The sequence below is a fragment of the Euphorbia lathyris genome, chromosome 1 (genome assembly GCF_963576675.1).
Source record: "Euphorbia lathyris chromosome 1, ddEupLath1.1, whole genome shotgun sequence".
NCBI classification, from domain to species: domain Eukaryota; kingdom Viridiplantae; phylum Streptophyta; class Magnoliopsida; order Malpighiales; family Euphorbiaceae; genus Euphorbia; species Euphorbia lathyris.
Genome location: NC_088910.1, coordinates 56478020 through 56497968, shown reverse-complemented (window position 1 = coordinate 56497968; position 19949 = coordinate 56478020). Strand labels below are relative to the sequence as shown.

The following is a 19949-nucleotide window of genomic DNA, read 5'->3' as shown; positions in this document are numbered from 1 at the left end:
CCCTTTGACTTTCTAGAATTGGTTGAGCCAAAGATGAGAAGGATTTATGGATTCATTCACATACGTTCTGCCCTTCCATACGAAACATAGAGTTCTCAATGTGAAACAACTTTATTTATTGCTGACTAAGTGTCCGGAGTTGAGACAATGTCAGCTCAAATTGAGCAGTTGTTGCATCTACTTGCTCTCTGAACTTTGCATTCAGAGAACGAAGTTCCTATTCAACTTTCCGTTCTTGTATAATATTTATTCTATATAATCTCGCTCTTTGTTGGATGTCTTTATAGTTCTTCTCAAAATTCTTTTTTCTCCTACTTTTTAAAATGTTTGATAAATCCATGAATTTGAATTGTTTTTAAAATTTGTTTAGTTTATATAGTAGTTTGAGGTTTAAATATTGGGTTAATTATTACAAGAAAAATTAATGGGTTCTAAATTTTTTTAATGATATCTATTAAAATTAAAATGAATGGAATTTGAATGATACTTTTATTATTGTTATATCATTTTTTCTATTGGATATTTTATGAATTATTTTATTATATATATTAAATATAAATTATATTAGATATAATATTTTCAAATATTTTCGGTTATTATTTTCACAGCTCATCAAAAAACTTTTCAAAACTCTGCTCATTCTACTTGCACTATATACAATATAGATAATTGTAACCTTCCTAAATAACAATTATTTAAATCAATCAAACAACCAATTACAACTTAATGTATAACTCTTTAGAAAGGAAAAAAAATAATGTATATCTAAACAATTCCCCTTAACCACTCTTACAATATTGACCATTGTTAGAGTGGTTAACCCTAATAGGATTCTTTTAATAGTATTTTTTTTATATAATTTACCTACAAATTTTTAGAATGAATTTATAATGTCAAATAATAGTTTCCTTTTGTCATCCTTTAAAATTTTCTTTATCCTTTAAAAGAAATTGCAATCTATCCTTTAAACTTTTCTTTATCCATCAAACAAAATTGGGAACTTTTCTTTATCCTACAATAAAGAAACAAAATTGCAATCATGTTATAGAGCGAACTCAATTTTAATCCAATTTAAGGTTGTTTATAGGATTTTTATATTTAAAAAAACCTAATTAGTGATAAAAATGACAGTTATATTATTGTTTTTTATATATCACAAATAAAATATACTTTTATAAAAAAAAAATAAATATACCCCACTTTATAACCCATACCCTTAAAATTATTTTCAAAAATAATAAGTTTCTTAATTTTATAGTATATTTTAAAATTAATTTATATTAGGCTTAATATATCATTTGTCCCCTGAACTTGTCCAAAAAGCTTGATTGGCCCCCTGAACTTTCAAAATGTCTTGACAGCCCCCTGAACTTGCATAAAATATTCAGTTAGCCCCCTAAACTTGCGTAAAATGTAATCAATTGATCACTCGGTCGCAAAAAAATAAGTTAAATGCGGAAGATGTATTCCACGCATCTTAGAATGTTATTACATAATTAAAAAATAGATTAAAAATGAAGTTATTGATTGCTCAACTATACAACTTGACTTCTCTATTCTAAGCATCGTATACTCCGATTTCGGTTGTTTTACATTTTTTAAGACTCGTGCAATACATCTTCCGTATTTAACTTACTTTTTTACAACCGAGTGATCAATTGATTATATTTTACGTAAGTTCAGGGGGCTAACTGAACATTTTATGCAAGTTCAGGGGGCTGTCAAGACACTTTAAAAGTTCAGGGGGCCAATCAAACTTTTTGGACAAGTTCAGGAGCCAAATAATATATTAAGCCTTTATATTATAACTTGACTTTGTTATTCCGTGAGTAAAATTTCCTAATATAACCTTCCTCTTTTCTCAACCCTCGTTTATCAAATACACAATTTTTCTTATTTTGTGAATCTACTTTGAAGAGGAAGAGGGAAGTTTGTCTTCCTTCTTCCTCCTCCCGATCTGTTAGATTTACTGTGTTTTTTTATTATTGTTGTTTTTTTTTTGTCCATATACTTCATCTGATCTCTTTATTCGCTTGAATTGTATCAGTTTCTATTATTCTTCCGTTTATACCTTTTTTGAATTTAGCACGAGCGGAAACGACTTATCTTGTTCGTAGATCAATGGATCTACATGGTTGCAACAAAAGAAAGGATTTACATCCCATTGTTCAAAATGGCTTAAATGATGATGAGTAAATTGCAGATGCTATTCTACGAATTTGAATTTATGAGAAATATATTTTTTCTTTTATATTTTTAATACCTTTTATTGTTATTTATGCTCTTTGTAGTCATTTTAGTGTCTTTATAGATCTTGTAAGGTGTTTTAGTGTACTTGTTTGTTCATCTATTGAAAATACAACTATTTCCATAAAAAAAAAAAAAAAAAAAAATCCTAATATAACAAGGCCTTTTTTTTCTTAAGAATTCAAATCACGCCATTTTATAACACAAGATTTGCACAGAGATCAGTTTTGGAAACATAAAAATGCAGATTCGGCGAAATACAAGGTTCAAAACCTCAAATCTGAAGAAGATAAATTATGATCCTCTTTATAATGATCAAATGACATTCATGAAGATCAACGAAATAAAGAATGCAGTCCTCTTATCAATCATGAAATTCACAAATACCCGAACACCCAATTTTTTTTTTCTTTTAACTCCGCCACGGTCACTTTCTCTAGTTCTACCACAGTTTCTTCCCTTATCTTTTCTCAAGTATTACTTGCATTATTTCCGTGGAGGCTAATCATATAATGCACAAAATTTCCTATTATGTTAACACAAATTCAATTTAATCTTCCCAAGGATCATTCTCATTCTCGGTCCTCACTTCCGATGGTTCAATTACTTCCGGCTCCGTGACTTCGTTTACAGTTGCACTTGATTCTACACCATTATCTTCTGTTTCCTCTTCCTGCAAGTCTTCGTTCCTACCCCATCTCCCTCCCAATGCCATAGTCATCATCTCGTATATCTTATTACCCAATTCAGCCGGGCTATCAGGCTGCAATTTCACAATTAGTTAGTCAAATATTAACCACAATATCCTCCCTCGAAATGGGAAAAATAGGAGGGCAAGCTAATTTATCCTCACCGAGAATCCACTCGAGATCAATGCTGTGTCATATAGGAGGTCCACAGCTCTCTGGGCATCATTGCTGTCCGGGGCATTTTTGCTTGCCGCCTGCAAATTACATATCAGATCAGTATATTCACCACTATTAAGTAATAAGGCTCTGGCATGAAGAAACAATCAAAAGTAGAATTTGCTTAACCGCTACCGACTTACATTTAAGTCTTTAATGATAGGGTGATCTGGATTGATCTCCAGTATTCTCCTTCCCCTCATGAACTCCAAGCTGGCAGTGTCCCCAAGAGCTTGTGCTTTCATCAACCTACAAAGAGTAAAAATTGAAATATATAAAGATTGAGTTTTTAGTTGATTGTATCTACTTAGGGTTGCGCCAATGAAGTCCATCCATACCTTTCCATATTGGCTGACCATCCAAACTTGCCAGAAACAAGCACACAAGGAGATGAGCTTAGACGCTTTGAAACTTGGACTTTGGCTACCTTCTCACCAAGTTGCTGCTTTATCCAATCACAGAGGAGATTGTATTCCTGCTTTGTTTCTCTTTCTTTGACCTCGTCCTCGTCACCTGGTATTACAACCCCAACTCATTATTAAGAGGCTCATTGAAACCACACGAAGATTGGGTATTGTGAGCTCTAGAAGAAAATAAAATGAAATAAACAAATTGCATAGTTGCTATCTATCAGTATTAACTACAACGAAAGTAGTGAGTTCTAACCCATTTCTAGATCTTCCTTGCTGATATCAACAAATTTCTTTTCTTTGTAGGTCTGCAAGTTCTGAATGGCAACCTCATCAATCGGCTCAACCAAATAAAGAACCTATACAGAGAAAATCATCAAACCACATCAGATTTTCAGGAAAGACAGAGAGAAAAAGGAGAGTTACCCAAACCAACACAGGAAGCCTGAGAATGTGATATAAGTGAGGACCAAAAGAATTTCAGACAAACATCTAACTTGCAGATGAACATTCATTCAAAATGCTTAAAGCTAATATATACCTTAACCTAAAATCTGCAGAGGGACGTACCTCAATGCCTTTTTGAACCAATTTCTCCAAAAATGGAGCAGTCTTGGCACTTTTCAAACTGTCTGTTGCCAAGTAATAGATAGCATTTTGGTTCTCCCCCATGTTCTCAACATAGTCATCTAAGGTTGTAAGTTCATCCTCACTTTTTGAACTGTGGAATCGCAGCAGCGGAGTTATGCGCTTGTGGTTACCAGTGTCTTCAACACAACCTAGTTTCAGAAATCTACCAAAATTCTCCCAGAATTTTTTGTAATCCTGAAATCAAATTAACCAAAAGTTTGTTAGCTAAACTACAAAACAAGAAAATGAAGTTCACAAAAAATTATCTCAACCAACCTCCTTATTTTCACTTTCAGAGAGCTCTTGAATCATATCAAATGTTTTTCTGACAAGTCTCTTTCTCATAATCCTCACAATTCGACTCTCTTGAAGTATTTCTCGAGAGACATTCAAAGGAAGATCATCAGAATCCACTACACCCTTCACAAAGCTTAGATACCTTGGAAACTGCCAAAAATCACATTTACAGTTATTCCCTGTAAGAAAATCATTATTTTACATATTCAAACCTTCAACTTAATTCATTACTGGACAAACTAAACATCCTACATAGAATAGATTATAGGAACCTCAGGCCCCTTCATATATCAAATAGTAACATTTTATACTTCCAGACAATTAATCATAATTTATCTACCATTAAATCCACATAGAAAAGGACAAGAGAAGAGAACTTCTCCAATTAATTTTATGTTTATAGTAATTTTTACTGTGCATATGGTACTATGGAAAAGCCAACAGCATTATAATTAATTTACTGCTACAAAGAGCAACTTCCAGGATTTCCAGGAAGCATGTGATAGAAAAACTTACAAGCTCTCCATCAAAATCATCTGAGATGAACACCCGCTTCACATACAAACGTATGTTCTTTGTTTTTGGATTCATAACTTCCTCATTGTTCAGAGGCCCCATTCCAGGTATGTATATAACACTCCTAAATTCTACCTCCCCCTGCAAAAGTTCCCAGAGGAGACTTCTTAGTAAGCTAACATGAAGTCAACTAACGCAACTAATACCGTTTTACTATTTTACTACCTACCTCTGTGGTGAAATGTGTGTATGCAAGTGGCTCCAAGAATTCATTAAATGCTTTCTTGTAAAATTCTTGGTATTCTTCCTTCTCAACTTCCTTTGGGCTACGCATCTGCAACATAGCAGGCAAAAATAATACACATGATGGTCAGCAAAACCATATGCTCGGCACCCATTATAGAAGATAAAAGAAAGAAAAGACATATATTTGTGAACTTGTTGTCTCCCTCAAGCACATAGACATGCAAGCAAAACAAGGACTTGGTACAATAGTGATAAACTTTTAGAACAAATAGTAACATTCAGTTCACTCACCCATATGGGTTTTGTTTCATTGGCTAACTCCCAATCCCAATACTTCTCCGTTTTAGTTGTCTTCTTCTTTTTCTTCTCATCCTGGCATAGATCAGGCAATTAAACAGACTTCAATGCCATTTTTTTTTTTTTTTTTTTAATAAACTTCAATGCCATAGTTAAGCACACATATCTCACAGAAGTATACTCAGAAATTGGATCCTAATTTACCTCAGGCTTTGCTTCTTCACCTTCTTTTGGCTCTTCCTCTTCTTCAACCTGTCAAAAGCTTCAATTCAGTTAACTGTCTAATAAACTATTGGCTCCACTCTTTTGAGGACCAACATGGTAAGAAAAAGATTAATTATGCCATTGGCCCAAGTAATACCCTCGTAGATAGATGCATTAATATTCACACATGATTTTAAGAAATAGTAAAAAATCAACAAGTTAAGAGACATAAGAAAATAAATAACAAAATATCTTAACATAATTTTTTCAGCAACCACTAATCCCCAAAACATGATGGAAAACCCCAAAATTCTCACCTCCACAGTCCTAGATTTCTCTTGCCATGTAAAGATGGGGAAAGAAACAAACTGTGAGTAGTTTTTCACCAAACCCTGAATTCTGACTGGATCCGAGAATTCATATTTATCATCCTCCTACAGTAGAGATTGATATATTAGTATGACTTAGTCCACAAAAAGGACAATGCCATGAAAGAGCCAGTAGTCATTCAATATTCAGTCATGAAAACTAAGATGAGAGACAATAGGTAGTTATCTGAAAATAACAAAAATGATCAACTTTGAGGATTACACTGAATATATTATTTTAAGTCAAGACATTTGAAGTAACAAGACAACTAAGAGAGGCCATAATTATTAATTTTTTTTTTAAATAACAAAAGCTATATGCATCAAGGAGTACCCTTAGATACAGTGTAATTTGCGTTCCACGGCGTAGAATCTTTTCAGGGTCTGTTTCTTCCTTAATCACATAAGAGCTGCTGTCAGCCATTGCTTCCCAGACATACTGCTTGTCTGACCTTGGACTTTTGGTAGACACAACCACCTGTTTGCATATATCATATTATAAGTGAGTCTATAGAAAACTACCACAAATACTATCTGCTTTCTGCAGCAAAAATAAGAAATTATAAGTAGAAGCAACATATTGAGCATGTCAAAAAAAAATTAGAAAATCATATTGCACCTTCTCAGCCACAAGAAAAGCAGAATAGAATCCAACACCAAACTGACCAATTAAACTATTGTCTGCTCCAATATCTTGATTCTCCTGTTCATGATAAGAAATAACTCAGTTATCTACCATGCACAATATAAGTTGGGCAGGTGATGGAATTTACTGCAATGAAGAAGAAACAGACACCTTAAGAGCCTTTAGGAATTTGGAAGTGCCACTCTGTGCAATAGTTCCAAGGCAATCAATGAGCTCTTCTCTTGTCATTCCAATCCCGGAATCTCTGCAAGTTCAGAAAAATCAATCCAAGCAAATTCCATCATCCATTGGAACAAAAATTATGAAAAAACAAACATGTAGCATACGTTATTGTAATGGTCCCATTGTCTGGATCAGGCTTTATGCGTATCTCCAGGTCACCAGCATCTCCAAGCAACGATGGCTCAGTCACACTTAAGAATCGCAACTTATCTAAAGCATCACTTGCATTGCTGGAGCAGAAAAACAGAATCAAGTTGACATATAGGTTAGAACAAGAAGTCATTCATGTGTTATTATATCATCAGAGTTCTTTAAATCAAAGAACAAAAATTTAGCAATCACCACCAATGCATATTTTTTTTCTTCTTCGAATCAAAAGAAAAGCTTACCTCACAAGCTCTCTTAGGAATATCTCCTTGTGGCTGTATAGACTGTGAACTATCAAATCCAACAAGCGACTAACCTGAGGTAATTAAATTTGTTAAACATCAGCGCTGTCAATAAAAATCATATCTCAAACGCGCATAAAAAGAAAATTTCAGTCTTCTAACTTAAGTAGGGGGGATAATCAAAGCAATCAGCAAATTAAAATCTTAAACAACTGGCTTGGTCGATAATATCAGATTAAACCAATGAAGTTTGCCATTTCCCTTGTTTAAGCACACAAACACTGACTGACCAATCAATTTCAATTGCATAACAAATGATACCATCAATAACTATCTGAAATTCATCTACTGATTAAGTTGAAACCGAGCAGAATCAGACTGAAAGATCCAAAAAGAAATCCAAACCCAGAATTGAGAAAAAGAAAAAAGAAATCTGAAGTGACCTACCTCAGCTTGATACTCGAACTTCTCGCCAGAAGCATCGGCAGCCTCTTTCTCAGCAACAGCTGCCTCGCAGCGGACAGCCAGTCGATTATTTCGTTTCTCAAGCTTCCATTTGAGGCCAGCACAGGAAACCCCCTTATTGAGAAGGCTGGTAGTGGGCAGAAAAGGAGTTGTTAGATTGAAGGACTTATTATTGTGAAGATGATGTTTGGATGAAAAGGATGTTGAAGAAGGAAGAGGTACTAAAGAAGCAGCAGTCAAGCATCTGCTAAGAACTGGAGCCATTGAGAAGGGAGAAAGGAGAGAGCTTTCAGTTGGGATAGAAATGTTGGGTTATCTATCTCATCTATTCTATTGGAAAAAAACCCTCGAGGGGTTTAAGGGGAAGAAAGAGATGGTTCTAGAAACAACGTTGAGGTTTTGTTTCTGGTCTTTGTTTGAAATTGTAAGGCCTAGATGCTGCCATCTCAGCTTCCATAATATCCTCTTCAATTTTTCTTTTTTTCTTTTTTTCCTTCAAAGAAAATATATGTTCCTATATATACATGTAAACATTTGATTTGTTTTTTTTTTTTCTCAGAATCAGATTGAGATGAAGTTTTCTTGAGAAATTTGATGACACCTGATGACTTGAATATGAGTTGTAGTTAAGTAATGTTCCCAAGATAGGTGAAATTTAATTTTTAGCATTCAACTGTAATTAATATTTAATCATTTAAAATTTAAAATTTAGCAAGCCTAACAGATCACTGAAAAAAAGGTATGTGTGAATCATTTATAGTGGCAAATTTTCGACTGAATTTTCACACCAAGTAGCGTGATTCTTTTTATATTACTTAATTAGTGATTAGGTATAAATTTAAGTGAGGAAATGGTTTCTACAACCACAAAACCTTAAGCTCAAATGATTTGAGGTCGGTTAATATCAACTGTTATACGCAAACTGTAAAATTAAATGGGTAATTAATTTATTAATCTCTATATTTTGACAAAACATATTGTTTAGTCCCTGTATTTTAAAAAACACATGATAAAATCTCTAACCTTTTTCTAAATGAACTGTTTAGTCCCTAATATTTTTCTCAGTGAACTGTTTAGTCCCTGCCATTAGACTCTCACGAAGATTTTGTTAGTCAATTTGGATTTGCGTTCTTCTTTTCCTTTCCTTTAAACTCTAATGCATCTGAAATCAACTTTGAGTGTTCTTCTTCTTGATTTTCTTCTTAATCGTTCAAATTCGTAAGCATTGGATCTTTTCTTTTTCTTGTTCTCCATACAAATAGCTTCTTCTTCTAAATTGGATTTCCTCTTCTAAAGTTTGAAGGTAAATAGTAAAGGGTAATTTAGTCATTTCTGAAGTCATAAACGGTAAAAAAATCTAACAAACAGACGGAAGGACTAAACAGTTCACTAAGAAAAAGGTTAGGGACCTTACCATGTGTTTTTGAAAACACAGGGACTAAATAATGTGTTTTGTCAAAATATAGGGACTAATAAATTAATTACCCAAATTAAATTGTCTCAGCAACATAAATTCTATCCGTCCACTATATTCTGTCCACTCGCATATTTTTCTCAATAATCAATAAACTCATGCCACTCTCTTCCAAGTTTGCTCAGTCATTCCTCTAACTCTTACCATTACATTCCTTTGATACTCTTCAATCCTTTTAACCGGCGCTAAGTGTTTTTCGTTTTATATGGTCAAATCACCTTATTCGGTTTTTCCTCATTTTATTTTTAATAGATGTAACCCCCTACTTTTGTCCTAATTATTTCATTACTCACCCAATTCTTTCTCGTATGACCACACATCTATCGCAACATACGCATCTCTACCACCGACAAAAGTTAGTTTCTACCATGTAACATTAAATTTAGGGTAAAGTTCAAATAAAACCCATGTGGTTTCACTAATTTTCAGATAAAAAACTATGGTTTACTTTTTATCGAAACGAGGATTGAGGTTTCACACTTTTAATAATGCTATTAAAACTATCTTTAACGACCTGAAAATGAAAATTTTCAAGAATTAAAATTGTTCAATGTCATATTTTCTATGGAACTACATTTTCGATTTTAGAAAATCATTTTTTTTTTGGAACTTTCTCTCTCCAAACATTAACTTTCTCTCTCTTTACCAAATATCATCTAAATAATCTCGAAATAAGAAAGTTGAAGAATTAAAGTTGCTTATAATATTTGTAGTTTTTAAAATATGTCATTTTTGAAGTCGTCAAAGGTGATTTTAATAATATCAATCGAAAAAGTCATTATTTTGCTAAATTTGAAAATCTCAGTTCTCGTTTTGACAAAAAGTAAACCATAGTCCTTTATCTGAAAATTAGTGAAACCACAGTGGTTTTATTTGAACTTTACCCTTAAATTTAATATTTATCTGATCGTGTGAGCATGATCCAGTTCGGTTTAAAAACCTAACCGAACAAGAGGGTGTTTTAGAAACCAAACCAAACCAAATTTTAATTTGGTTTGGTTTGGTTCGGTTCGGTTCTATTAGAACCGAATTTCCCTAACTATCTCACTCCCTAGAACTTTTTTAGTCTTTAAAATTTTAAGTTTTCATTTTTTATACAAGGAAACATAAATTATATACTAATTTTAATTCAAGTTAAGTTTTTTATTTTTCAGCAGTAGTATAAATTCAGTTATTTTAGTGTTTATTTGTGTTGGGTGGGTTTATATATTGTTTCTTTGTATTTTGAATAAGGGACGGGCTTACTTGGTGTTATTAGACCTAATTACTAAATATAAACTTTTAATTTTAGATTTGTGGGCCGATTTGGCCCATTACTAAAAACTGCTAAATAAAATAGAGTAATTCCGTTTTTTTTCTCCAGTTTTTACTCAAATCAAATCGACCCGGACCAAAAACCAAAATTGCTTGAAAATTAAAACCAAACCAAACCAAATTGAATCACATTTTAGTTTGGTTCAGTTTGGTTTTTTTGGTTTTGCTCATCCCTAGCTACAGAATTTGTATTACACAACTTTTATTAATGGAAAAACTCATCATTTATAACGAGTCTTGAAATTGCATTGTTTAATAAATGTTAGGCGTACGATAATATATGAGAAAACATTTGGAGATCTTGTCCCAAACTATGCATGTTAGACGAGGTGCCGCGGCCTAATCTCCCGGGCGGACCGGGGGGTGGACACCTCATGGCGACGTAAGCGGTGATTGGCGCCGAAAGCAACCAATCGTGGAATCAAGCTGCTCGGCAGGACCGGAGCTCGGAGATATGGAAGAGTCGCCACCCACGAATGGGAAAATGAACACCGATCCCTTGCGGGAGACCGGTGTGGGTTCGGGAAACTTAGGTACGAGCCGAGAAGGCTAGCTCCTTTCCGGAGAAAGGCTACTAGGCACCCCGACATCGCCCGGTTATGAACCACCGGTCTCCTACTCAGCATGTTAGGCGATAACGGACTAATCGTATACTTCTTTAAGTTTAAAATTCATTTGAAACCTTTTCTTTCTCATTTTGGAAACCGTTTTGAGCATATATTATTGAAAAGCCACTTTAGTAAAGAATCACCCATTTACATCAGTTCAATATACATATAAAAGAGAGGAGAAGAAGGAAGAATTGATTTGTTTACAACGTGATTTGCATTTCGTGTTGCGTGTTAATTCTATACTAACTCATTTCCCCCAAAACGAGTTCATTTACATGGTTCGCACCTTAATCGCCGTTGGAACGATTTAGGTACGTTTCAAAACCCCGTTTGATGAAGTCCGCCTGAATCGCCGTTGGAACGACTCAAGTGTTTGAAAACATTAAGGTAAAAACCTTTAATAAGAAAACGTGGTTAAGCATACAAGTCAATTTATTTTGTACAAATCATTTAAGAAAACGATTCAAAACTCTATTATTTATGATGAAAACGATTTTAATTACAAGGTTCGCTTAATCCGTCGTTGGAACGGACTAAGGTTTTAAAACGTGATGTTTTAAGAAATGATTTAAAATGCTAAAAAGACACTATTTATCTACATTAGGAACCTCTAAGAAACCTTTAGTTTAGATAATTAAATTGAAAACTCTTTTTGTGATTTATTTTCCCCTTTTCACTCAATGGATTCTTTACTTGTCATAATTACAACAATAAACATATTAAATCCAAACTCACTCCCAAATAAAGCCCATTTGAAACATGGACCCATGAATGACCAAAAGAATAAAGAAAATAATATAGGCATATATATATATATACATTTTAGCCAAAAAGAAACATGAAATAAAGGTTAATGAAAAGATACTATATAATACATATATGAAAAATACTAAATATAATACATTTTTACTTTAAATATGTGAAAATAATAAATAAAACCCCTAAATAAGAAAATATCATTTGTCCCCTAAATAGTTTTATCTAATAATAACTAATATAGCCCAAATAGCCCAAAACTATATATATACATACCTAATGTAATTTAAATGTCAAAATAATATCCATTTATCCACAAAATGTCTACTAATTAATCACTCCCAAAACACCCAAGTAAATATCATTTTAAAATAAAATTCACTACCCTTTAAGTAAAGGAAAAAGAAAAGAAAAGATATATATACATATACTTATATTTAAAATAAAATAAAAAATGATATATAAACATTCTAAATAACTATATGTATCAAATGTCTAAAAATAGTTTGAAAATATATATTACATAAATACACATATATATACAAATGACCAAAAGCTTAAAAGTTAAGAAACAGGGACCAAACCAGCATTTTTTAACATTCCAGCAGATTTACCGGCGGAAAATCCGTCGGTAAACAGCAATTAGTGACAGAAACGGAAAATTACAGCAGCACTCCAATTGTTTCCAGATTTATTCAAAAGCTTTAAAATTAAGTCTAATTCAATCGTTTTGGATTTCCGAACTACCAAAAATGGGTCATAGTCAATAACGGAAGTTCCTAAAACGACGTTTTTATTTTAAAATATTATTTGGAAATTTCTTTAAATTAAGAACTTATAATTACAACGTTTTCAATACCCGAACTACCTTTTTATCGGATCACGGTTCGTATTGGGATATCAAAACGAGGTTTTTTTTTATTTTAAAACAAAACCCAATTTTATTAAACACGAGATGAAAATTAAATAAATACCCAAAATTTATTAAAAAGTGATAAAATAAATGAATAACTAAATAAATAAAAACATAACATAAAAATAAATAGAAGAAGGAAATAAATAAAATAAAATAAAAGAGTCTAGTCCTCGGATAATACCTTAAGTTCGGTATTGACGGTTGACGTCGATTGATTCCACGAATCGTGCTTCCCGATGTTTTTGATAAAATTTTAACTTTTAGGAGATTTGGTATTTTTAGGAAAAAAATGTTTTTTCCCAAAAAATAAATTTTCTCTCTCTAAAAATGTCTAGAGTGAGAAAATCCTTCCAAAAAAAAGGCTCCCCCCTCAAATGCATGGGGATCCGTGCCTTTTATAGGCATTTGGATCCCCGGCGGAATGGGCGACGCCCGAGAAAAATCGGGCGTCGCCCAAAAGGGTTGGGCGGCCGCCCAACCTTTCGTTGGGCTATCGCCCAACATTTGTTGGGCGGCCGCCCAACAATTGTTGGGCGATCGCCCCACGATCGTCGGGCGTTCGCCCAACGTTGTTGGGCCCTCACCCAACGGCCGCCGGGGCGCGTCTCGCGCCGTCGGGCGTGCACGTCCCGTGACCGTCGAGCGCGCGTTCCGCGCCGCCGGGCGCCCACGCATTGCGGCCGCCGAACGCGCGTTCCGCGCTGCAGGGCGCACACGTCCCGTGGCCGACGAGTGCGCGCTCCGCGCCACCGGGCTCGTGCATCGCTCGGACGCCGAGCGCGCGCCATTCGTGGTTGGACGCGTGCGTCCGACGGACGTCGAGCGCGTGTCCCGTGCTGTCAAGCGGGCGTCCGACTGTCGTCGAACGCCCGTCGGCTGCCGCTAAGCACTCGCATCATGCCGCTAAGCACTCGCGAGCCATCCGATCGACAACAGCGACCCGCCGTAACTTTTTCTTCCTTATTATGTACTTTTTTTTTTTTGTTTTTTTTTTCAAAACTTCCGGAATCAACCGCTTCAACCGTCTTGTTTTCAGGTTTTCGTCACAGGTCCTCCGACTCGGTGTCTACAATGCAGAATCCTCATTTTCTTTTATCTGAATGTTCGATATGTGTTTTTAGAAACTTATTCCTTCTTAAACAAGGATATAACATTCTATCTTGTTTATAAATATTTTTAGCACGTGTAAATAGCATCACTTAGTAATAAATCTCGACTTTTTCGTAGTTCTTTTCTTATCGAGATCCTAAGTCAGTTTTGTCCTAATTAGACTATGAGTCTCTACTCATATATAAAATGTACAAACTTCATCTCTTACATTACACTCTTTTAGACTAAACCTGACTTGAGCATCGGGTAATCCCTCGTTGGGATCTGACCAAGCTCTGTTTTGCAGGTTAGACAAAGAAGACAACCCTCCTTTACATTTAGTCGCTCCAAAACGGCTCTATTCATGAACACAATCTAAATTCCTCAAAGAATCTTCCAGGCTCTCAATAAGTGCAACTTTTCCACTATGTTATCATCTGCGTGATGAGCATATACCTAAAATTTTCGACAAGAATACTCCAGATATAAATACAAGTGCAACCAGTGTGATGATGAGAGCATCTACTACACAATCCAGTGCCTCTTGTGGCCAACATAACTAACAACATCCTTGGTATACCTATAGCGCCTCACACTATAATTGAGAGCATTAATATTTGAATCCCTCCTACAGGACATATGGGGCCTCATCATCTTTATAGGTTATAGGAAACACTTATCAAGTCAATGCAATTAACTCCGACCATTACAACCATTCTAGAATTTGAAACACAAAATGTTATAGATTTTAGAGGAAAATCAGTACGGGCCGAAATAAAAACGGACTAGCCCAATGACCCTTATTTCAATGCAGCATTTACGTCGTCCACGTCGTAGGGGTGCACTCTTGACCCGATGGAATTTGATTTGCACTCTCATATGCATAGGTTTTACCTCTTTTTACCGCTTATTTCTCATGAATTAATTAGATAATTATGGCTATTAATGAGACTTTTAATTGATTTTTCTATAGATTGGAGAAAGAGGATTTTGGTAGATCAATTGTGCTTAATTCGAGTGAAATTGGTATTTTGGAGGAGCAAGAAGACTAGTATGGAGAACTGATAGGGGTCAAAAACCTCTATCTTTAGGTACGATTTTAGGACGGTTTTAGTTTACTTTTTTGCCAATAAGCGAGCAATTCTCGCATTTATATGCATTTGTGTGTGTTAGTTAGATTTTGTATATGTTTTATTTACTTTTGTGGTTTAAGTTCGTTTTCTGATCATTTTTGGGCAAATATCGCCAAACTAGCACGTATGTTAACTTCTAGTTATCTATTATGGCTAATTGATCCACCAAAAGTCACACCAAATAGAGTGTTCACTCAAAACAAGGGATTGGTGGGTCAATTTAGCCTTGGAACTAATGTCGTTTGGAGTTTACGCGCGTGTGCAGGTCAAAATAGGAACAAGTTCGGGTGAAAATCGCGTCTCGGGGACACTTGACAGTCACACGAGGCATTTGGGCATGTTTTGCTCGTCGAAACTGGCCTTTTTAGGCCAGCTCGGCCCAGCTAGAAGCCAGCTCGGCGAGCTGACCTGCGGGAATCAGTCACGAAGACACGTTTCGACCCCACTCTTCCCGCCTACAATAGAAAACAAATTCAGTCAGATGTGGGACTCAAACCGCAACTATAAATAGGACTTTTATTTTGTAAACTAGATATCTTTCATTATTATAAAAAACCTTAGCTTTCCCCCTTGAAGAATCCTCTCCACCTCCTCCATCTCCTTCAACCTCCATTGAAGAACCTTCGAAGCTCCGCTCACCGAGGATTGTTCAAGGTTCCTCCTTAAGTCCTAGGAAGACGCCTGTAGTGGTTGACATGTTTCCTGAAAGGGATTTTCTTACTCTTTTCATAACTTGTTTAGCTCTTGATACAGTCTATGAATCCTAGGCTAATTGTATCTCCATGATAATATTTCTCCATCTTTAATGATAATATAGTTTTTGTTTTGTTCAATTGGTTTATTTATTTAATCTTTGTCTTACGCTTTGTCTGATTGGTTTAACTCATTCATAAATCCAAAAATTAAGTTGGCACATATTGCGAGCTGAATCTGACCTAGTCAGAGCCTATAAGATTGACGACCTTATAGATGATTAAGCCCAAATTGTTGAGCCTTAGAGCTAGTTTCGGCCTTATAAGAGAATCACGAACTAGGAACCTCAGAAGGATAAGTAGGGTTAATCGCCTCGGACACAAGTGACTTAGATTAGGTTCTTAATTGGTTGTCTGAACAACCTATATTCATCATTATCGTATCATTCCATATCTCTTCGGGTAATTACTTTAGTGAAAGATCACCTAGGAGTAGAGTAACTCAATTAAGAGTAGGTTAACTTAATCAAAACTCAATCTCAAACCCCCCAAAGCCTAGATAACACTGGAGACCGAGTAGCTTGATACTTGCAGGAATAAATCCTGTGGATTCGATACCTGGACTCGTCCATATTTTATTAAGCTCACTGGACCATCACTAGTAGGCGCATCAAGAACCAAGTACCAAATATAATCTGCTCAGGCCTGAATTGACAGCCCAACTTACCTGGATTGGAAATCCACCCTGCAACTTCAAAATTCTATATTTTTGCTTCCCGTGCTAGACTAGCAGTCCAGCTTACACAGACTAGCAGTCCACACTACAAATCTCAACAACATATAAATACATCTTTTCTCACTTTGCTAAGAAGAGAGGTTCGGTCATTCATCATTCACTCCCAAATAAAGAACTATAGAGGTGATTTTGGGTAGATTAACAAAGAGAACTTCAAGATTATCAAGGATTGGAGCTAGATTAGGGATTATCAACCTCTTTTGTATGATTCTTTGTCACATTTAGGGTTGTATTTCTTCTTTTCTTTCTACTTTCTTTGAAATTTGAATATTATTATTTAAACTCCTTCTTTTATGCAATGAAATACTATGTTTATTTGATTCATGTGTATTTTCTTGCATTATTATGAGAGATTAGTTGATTTTTTAGGGTTTAGGATGGATATGGATGTTATTATGCTTTGGTTGTTATTGATTTGACTATTTGGTTCTTGAATTTTTATTTTGGTTGAGTAATGGTATTATAATTGTAGATGGACTTTATCACTCCATATTCGAATTCATTAAATGCAAAAGAGATTTGGTTTGTTGAACAGAAGAATCATTAATCACATATTTGCCCATGAGATAGAGATATAAATAGGTTTTTACCTTAGGGGTTTCTTTAAATGTTTGTGTTTATTTAATCCACTTTTAATTCCTACATATTTTGGTGAGATTGTATATGTATGGTAGAGATTTTATAAATACTTGTGTTTATGGAATGCTTTCTTGGTTGTTTGTGTGTATTAACTTGATACAAAGGGATTTGGTTAAGTTACATATTACCTTAGATTCAAAAGAAAGAGATTTGGTTATGATGGTTATTGTGAAAGATATCCTAAGCAATGTAAAAAAAACCCATTACCCAAGTAAAGAAATCATGTTATGTTATTTTCCCCGCAATACTATTGTCAAATTACCAACCTTCTTATAAAAACTGACTTGATCGTCGGAGAGTTTTCCCGAAGATCCTGTCTCCGGTTCTGTTTTGCAGGTAACTCTGGCAGAGAATATCAAATCGGATCCGGCAAGTTATCATTGGTGCGGTGAAGGTGGACCTTTTTTACCAACATTTGGTTAAAGGTACGCGAAGAACATGTCAGAACCATCACGAACGACCGGCGTTACTACTAGATCAACCAGTATGAACTCCAGGGGACCACGGATTGCGAATTCGCAACCTGCAAGTACACAGCCTGTGGTGCCTAGCTCATCGGGTCCTTCGGGACAATTGAGTCCCTTATTGGAAGTCCAAGTGCAAACTGAGATGGAAATGTCCAATAGTGATTTCGTGCAGATGGCAGGACAAGTCTTGGCTTCGAACATGAGCCAGGCGGCTGGAGATCGAATGATTAATTTACTAACTGCCCTCGCCGAACACAATACTGCCGTGGCGGCTGCTCCTCAAGAACCTGTGGTTATCTCAACACAATCACCGACTATCCCTATCATATCGGCCCTCCCGCAGCCATCTCAGGCGCCAAATCAAGTAGGCCAGAGTAGTCGCACAAACCCACACAGCCACCCGAGCAACTACTCGCACCCAGATCTCATTACGACGATACATCCGACCTGGCAGCCATCCCAACCGTTGCCAGGAGTGCAAGGCACTCTTCCGCTACAGCAAGTGGAACCTTTTCCTCACAGACATTCGGAGTTGATGACTCCTGGGCGAGAGCACACATGGAACTTTTATCCTATAACGGGACAGCGGTTAGTCCCCCAACAGGCACACATCTCAACACCGATGGACGGATGGATGCCACCCAGAATTCACCAGCAGCGGATGGAAAAAGTCCGGCGAATACCCGATATTGACTTAGAAGATCAATTACGAAGCATGATGGAGAGAATGGGGTACTCGCCTAGGCCGAGAGCAGAGGTCCAGAGCGATTCACCTTTTGCCCCTTCGTTGCGGGAATTCATTCCAGATCATAGAATCAAAGCGCCCGCGATACCTAAATACTATGGGGATCCGAATTCTGATCCTGAGGCTCATGTCAGGAACTACAGAGAACTAATGGATGTTGCAGGAGCGAGTGAAAGCATCATTTGCAGGTTATTCTCGACAACTTTGGGCGGAGCCGCATCTGATTGGTTTCGATCTTTACCCGCAGAATCTATTCACAATTGGCATCAATATAGTCGGGATTTCTGTGTGAAATTTGTGGGCTGTAAAGCAGCGGATGTGACGGATAGGCAGCTGAAGGAGATCAAACAGAGGAACTATAATTCCTTAAGGGAATTTGTTGTCGCATTCAACGATATTCTGGTGCGATTGCAAAACCCGGATATCATGAGCATCCGCAACATCATGGCAGATGGAACCACAGATTGGAGTATGTGGGAGGAAATCATCCGCAACAAGTCGCGCACAGTGGCCGAACTCATGAAAATAGCAAAGGAATTCATGGAAGTGGATGATGTCAACAGGGAACATAGGGCTCAAACCCGGTGAGAAAGAGATGCCGCTAGATCCACTTCGGACAATCGGCGCCAGACCCAGTCCAAAAGTAATTTTGTTCGAAGAGGCGATCGCCCCTTTCAAAGTGGCGGATATCAGACACCATTAAACACGACTCGCCAGGAGGTGTTACTTTGGATCGAAAAGAGCCCCCTGAAGAAGGATGTGCGGTTCCCCGAGGTAAAAGGTCGAACCAGTTTGGGGCGACATCCTAACAAATATTGCAGGTTCCACAGACTGAACGGCCACGACACGAACGATTGCTATGAATTGGAGAAGGAGATTGAAAGGCTGATCGAAAGGGGCAAGCTGAATCAATTTGTACGAAAGGAGACTAGTGACGAGAAAGCAACGCTACCACATCAAGAAGAGGCAAGGCCCGAAAAGAAGCAGAAAAAAGGAGTGATAAACGTGATAGCCGACGGGATCTATGAGCCTCCAACAAAAAGAGCTCGCCGTGAACAGCGAAAAAGCAACACTCATAGGGGGGATGCCCTCAATTACTCATTCGCGCGAATCACGGAGCCGCATGCGGATGCTTTGGTGATTACAATGGCTGTAGAAGGATGGGACGTCAAGCGGGTCCTTATTGATACTGGCAGTTCTTGTAATGTTATTACTCGGACTGCATTCAACAAGTTGGGAATTAATGACGAGCGAGTGGAACATACATTCATGGATGTAACAGGTTTTGGGGGTCAATCCTCTCAAACAAGTGGACAGGTGGTGTTGGAGGCAGAAATGGGCGATAAAAAGCTAAAATGGCGAGGTGATTTAGAATTCACAATTGTTGATCTCCCATTGGCCTACAACATAATTCTGGGACGCCCATTCCTGTCAGAAACGGAGTCGCTCATCTCAATGAAGCATTTAACATTACA

At 36.4% G+C, this 19949-nt stretch overlaps 1 protein-coding gene across 1 annotated transcript; it reads right to left on the bottom strand.

The window, feature by feature from the left end:
- Positions 1-2528: 2528 nt before the first annotated feature.
- LOC136233947 (heat shock protein 90-5, chloroplastic) lies at positions 2529-8192 on the bottom strand. The gene is made up of 18 exons (XM_066023685.1): positions 7825-8192; positions 7378-7451; positions 7093-7218; positions 6917-7010; positions 6740-6823; positions 6455-6598; positions 6070-6186; positions 5753-5800; positions 5543-5623; positions 5235-5339; positions 5006-5146; positions 4469-4639; positions 4133-4387; positions 3819-3921; positions 3491-3665; positions 3296-3401; positions 3101-3190; positions 2529-3010 (listed from the first exon to the last, which is right to left on the bottom strand). Exons 1-18 carry the CDS (start codon positions 8104-8106, stop codon positions 2798-2800), a joined length of 2409 nt encoding a protein of 802 aa, XP_065879757.1. The 5' UTR covers positions 8107-8192; the 3' UTR covers positions 2529-2797.
- Between the last annotated feature and the right edge of the window lie 11757 nt (positions 8193-19949).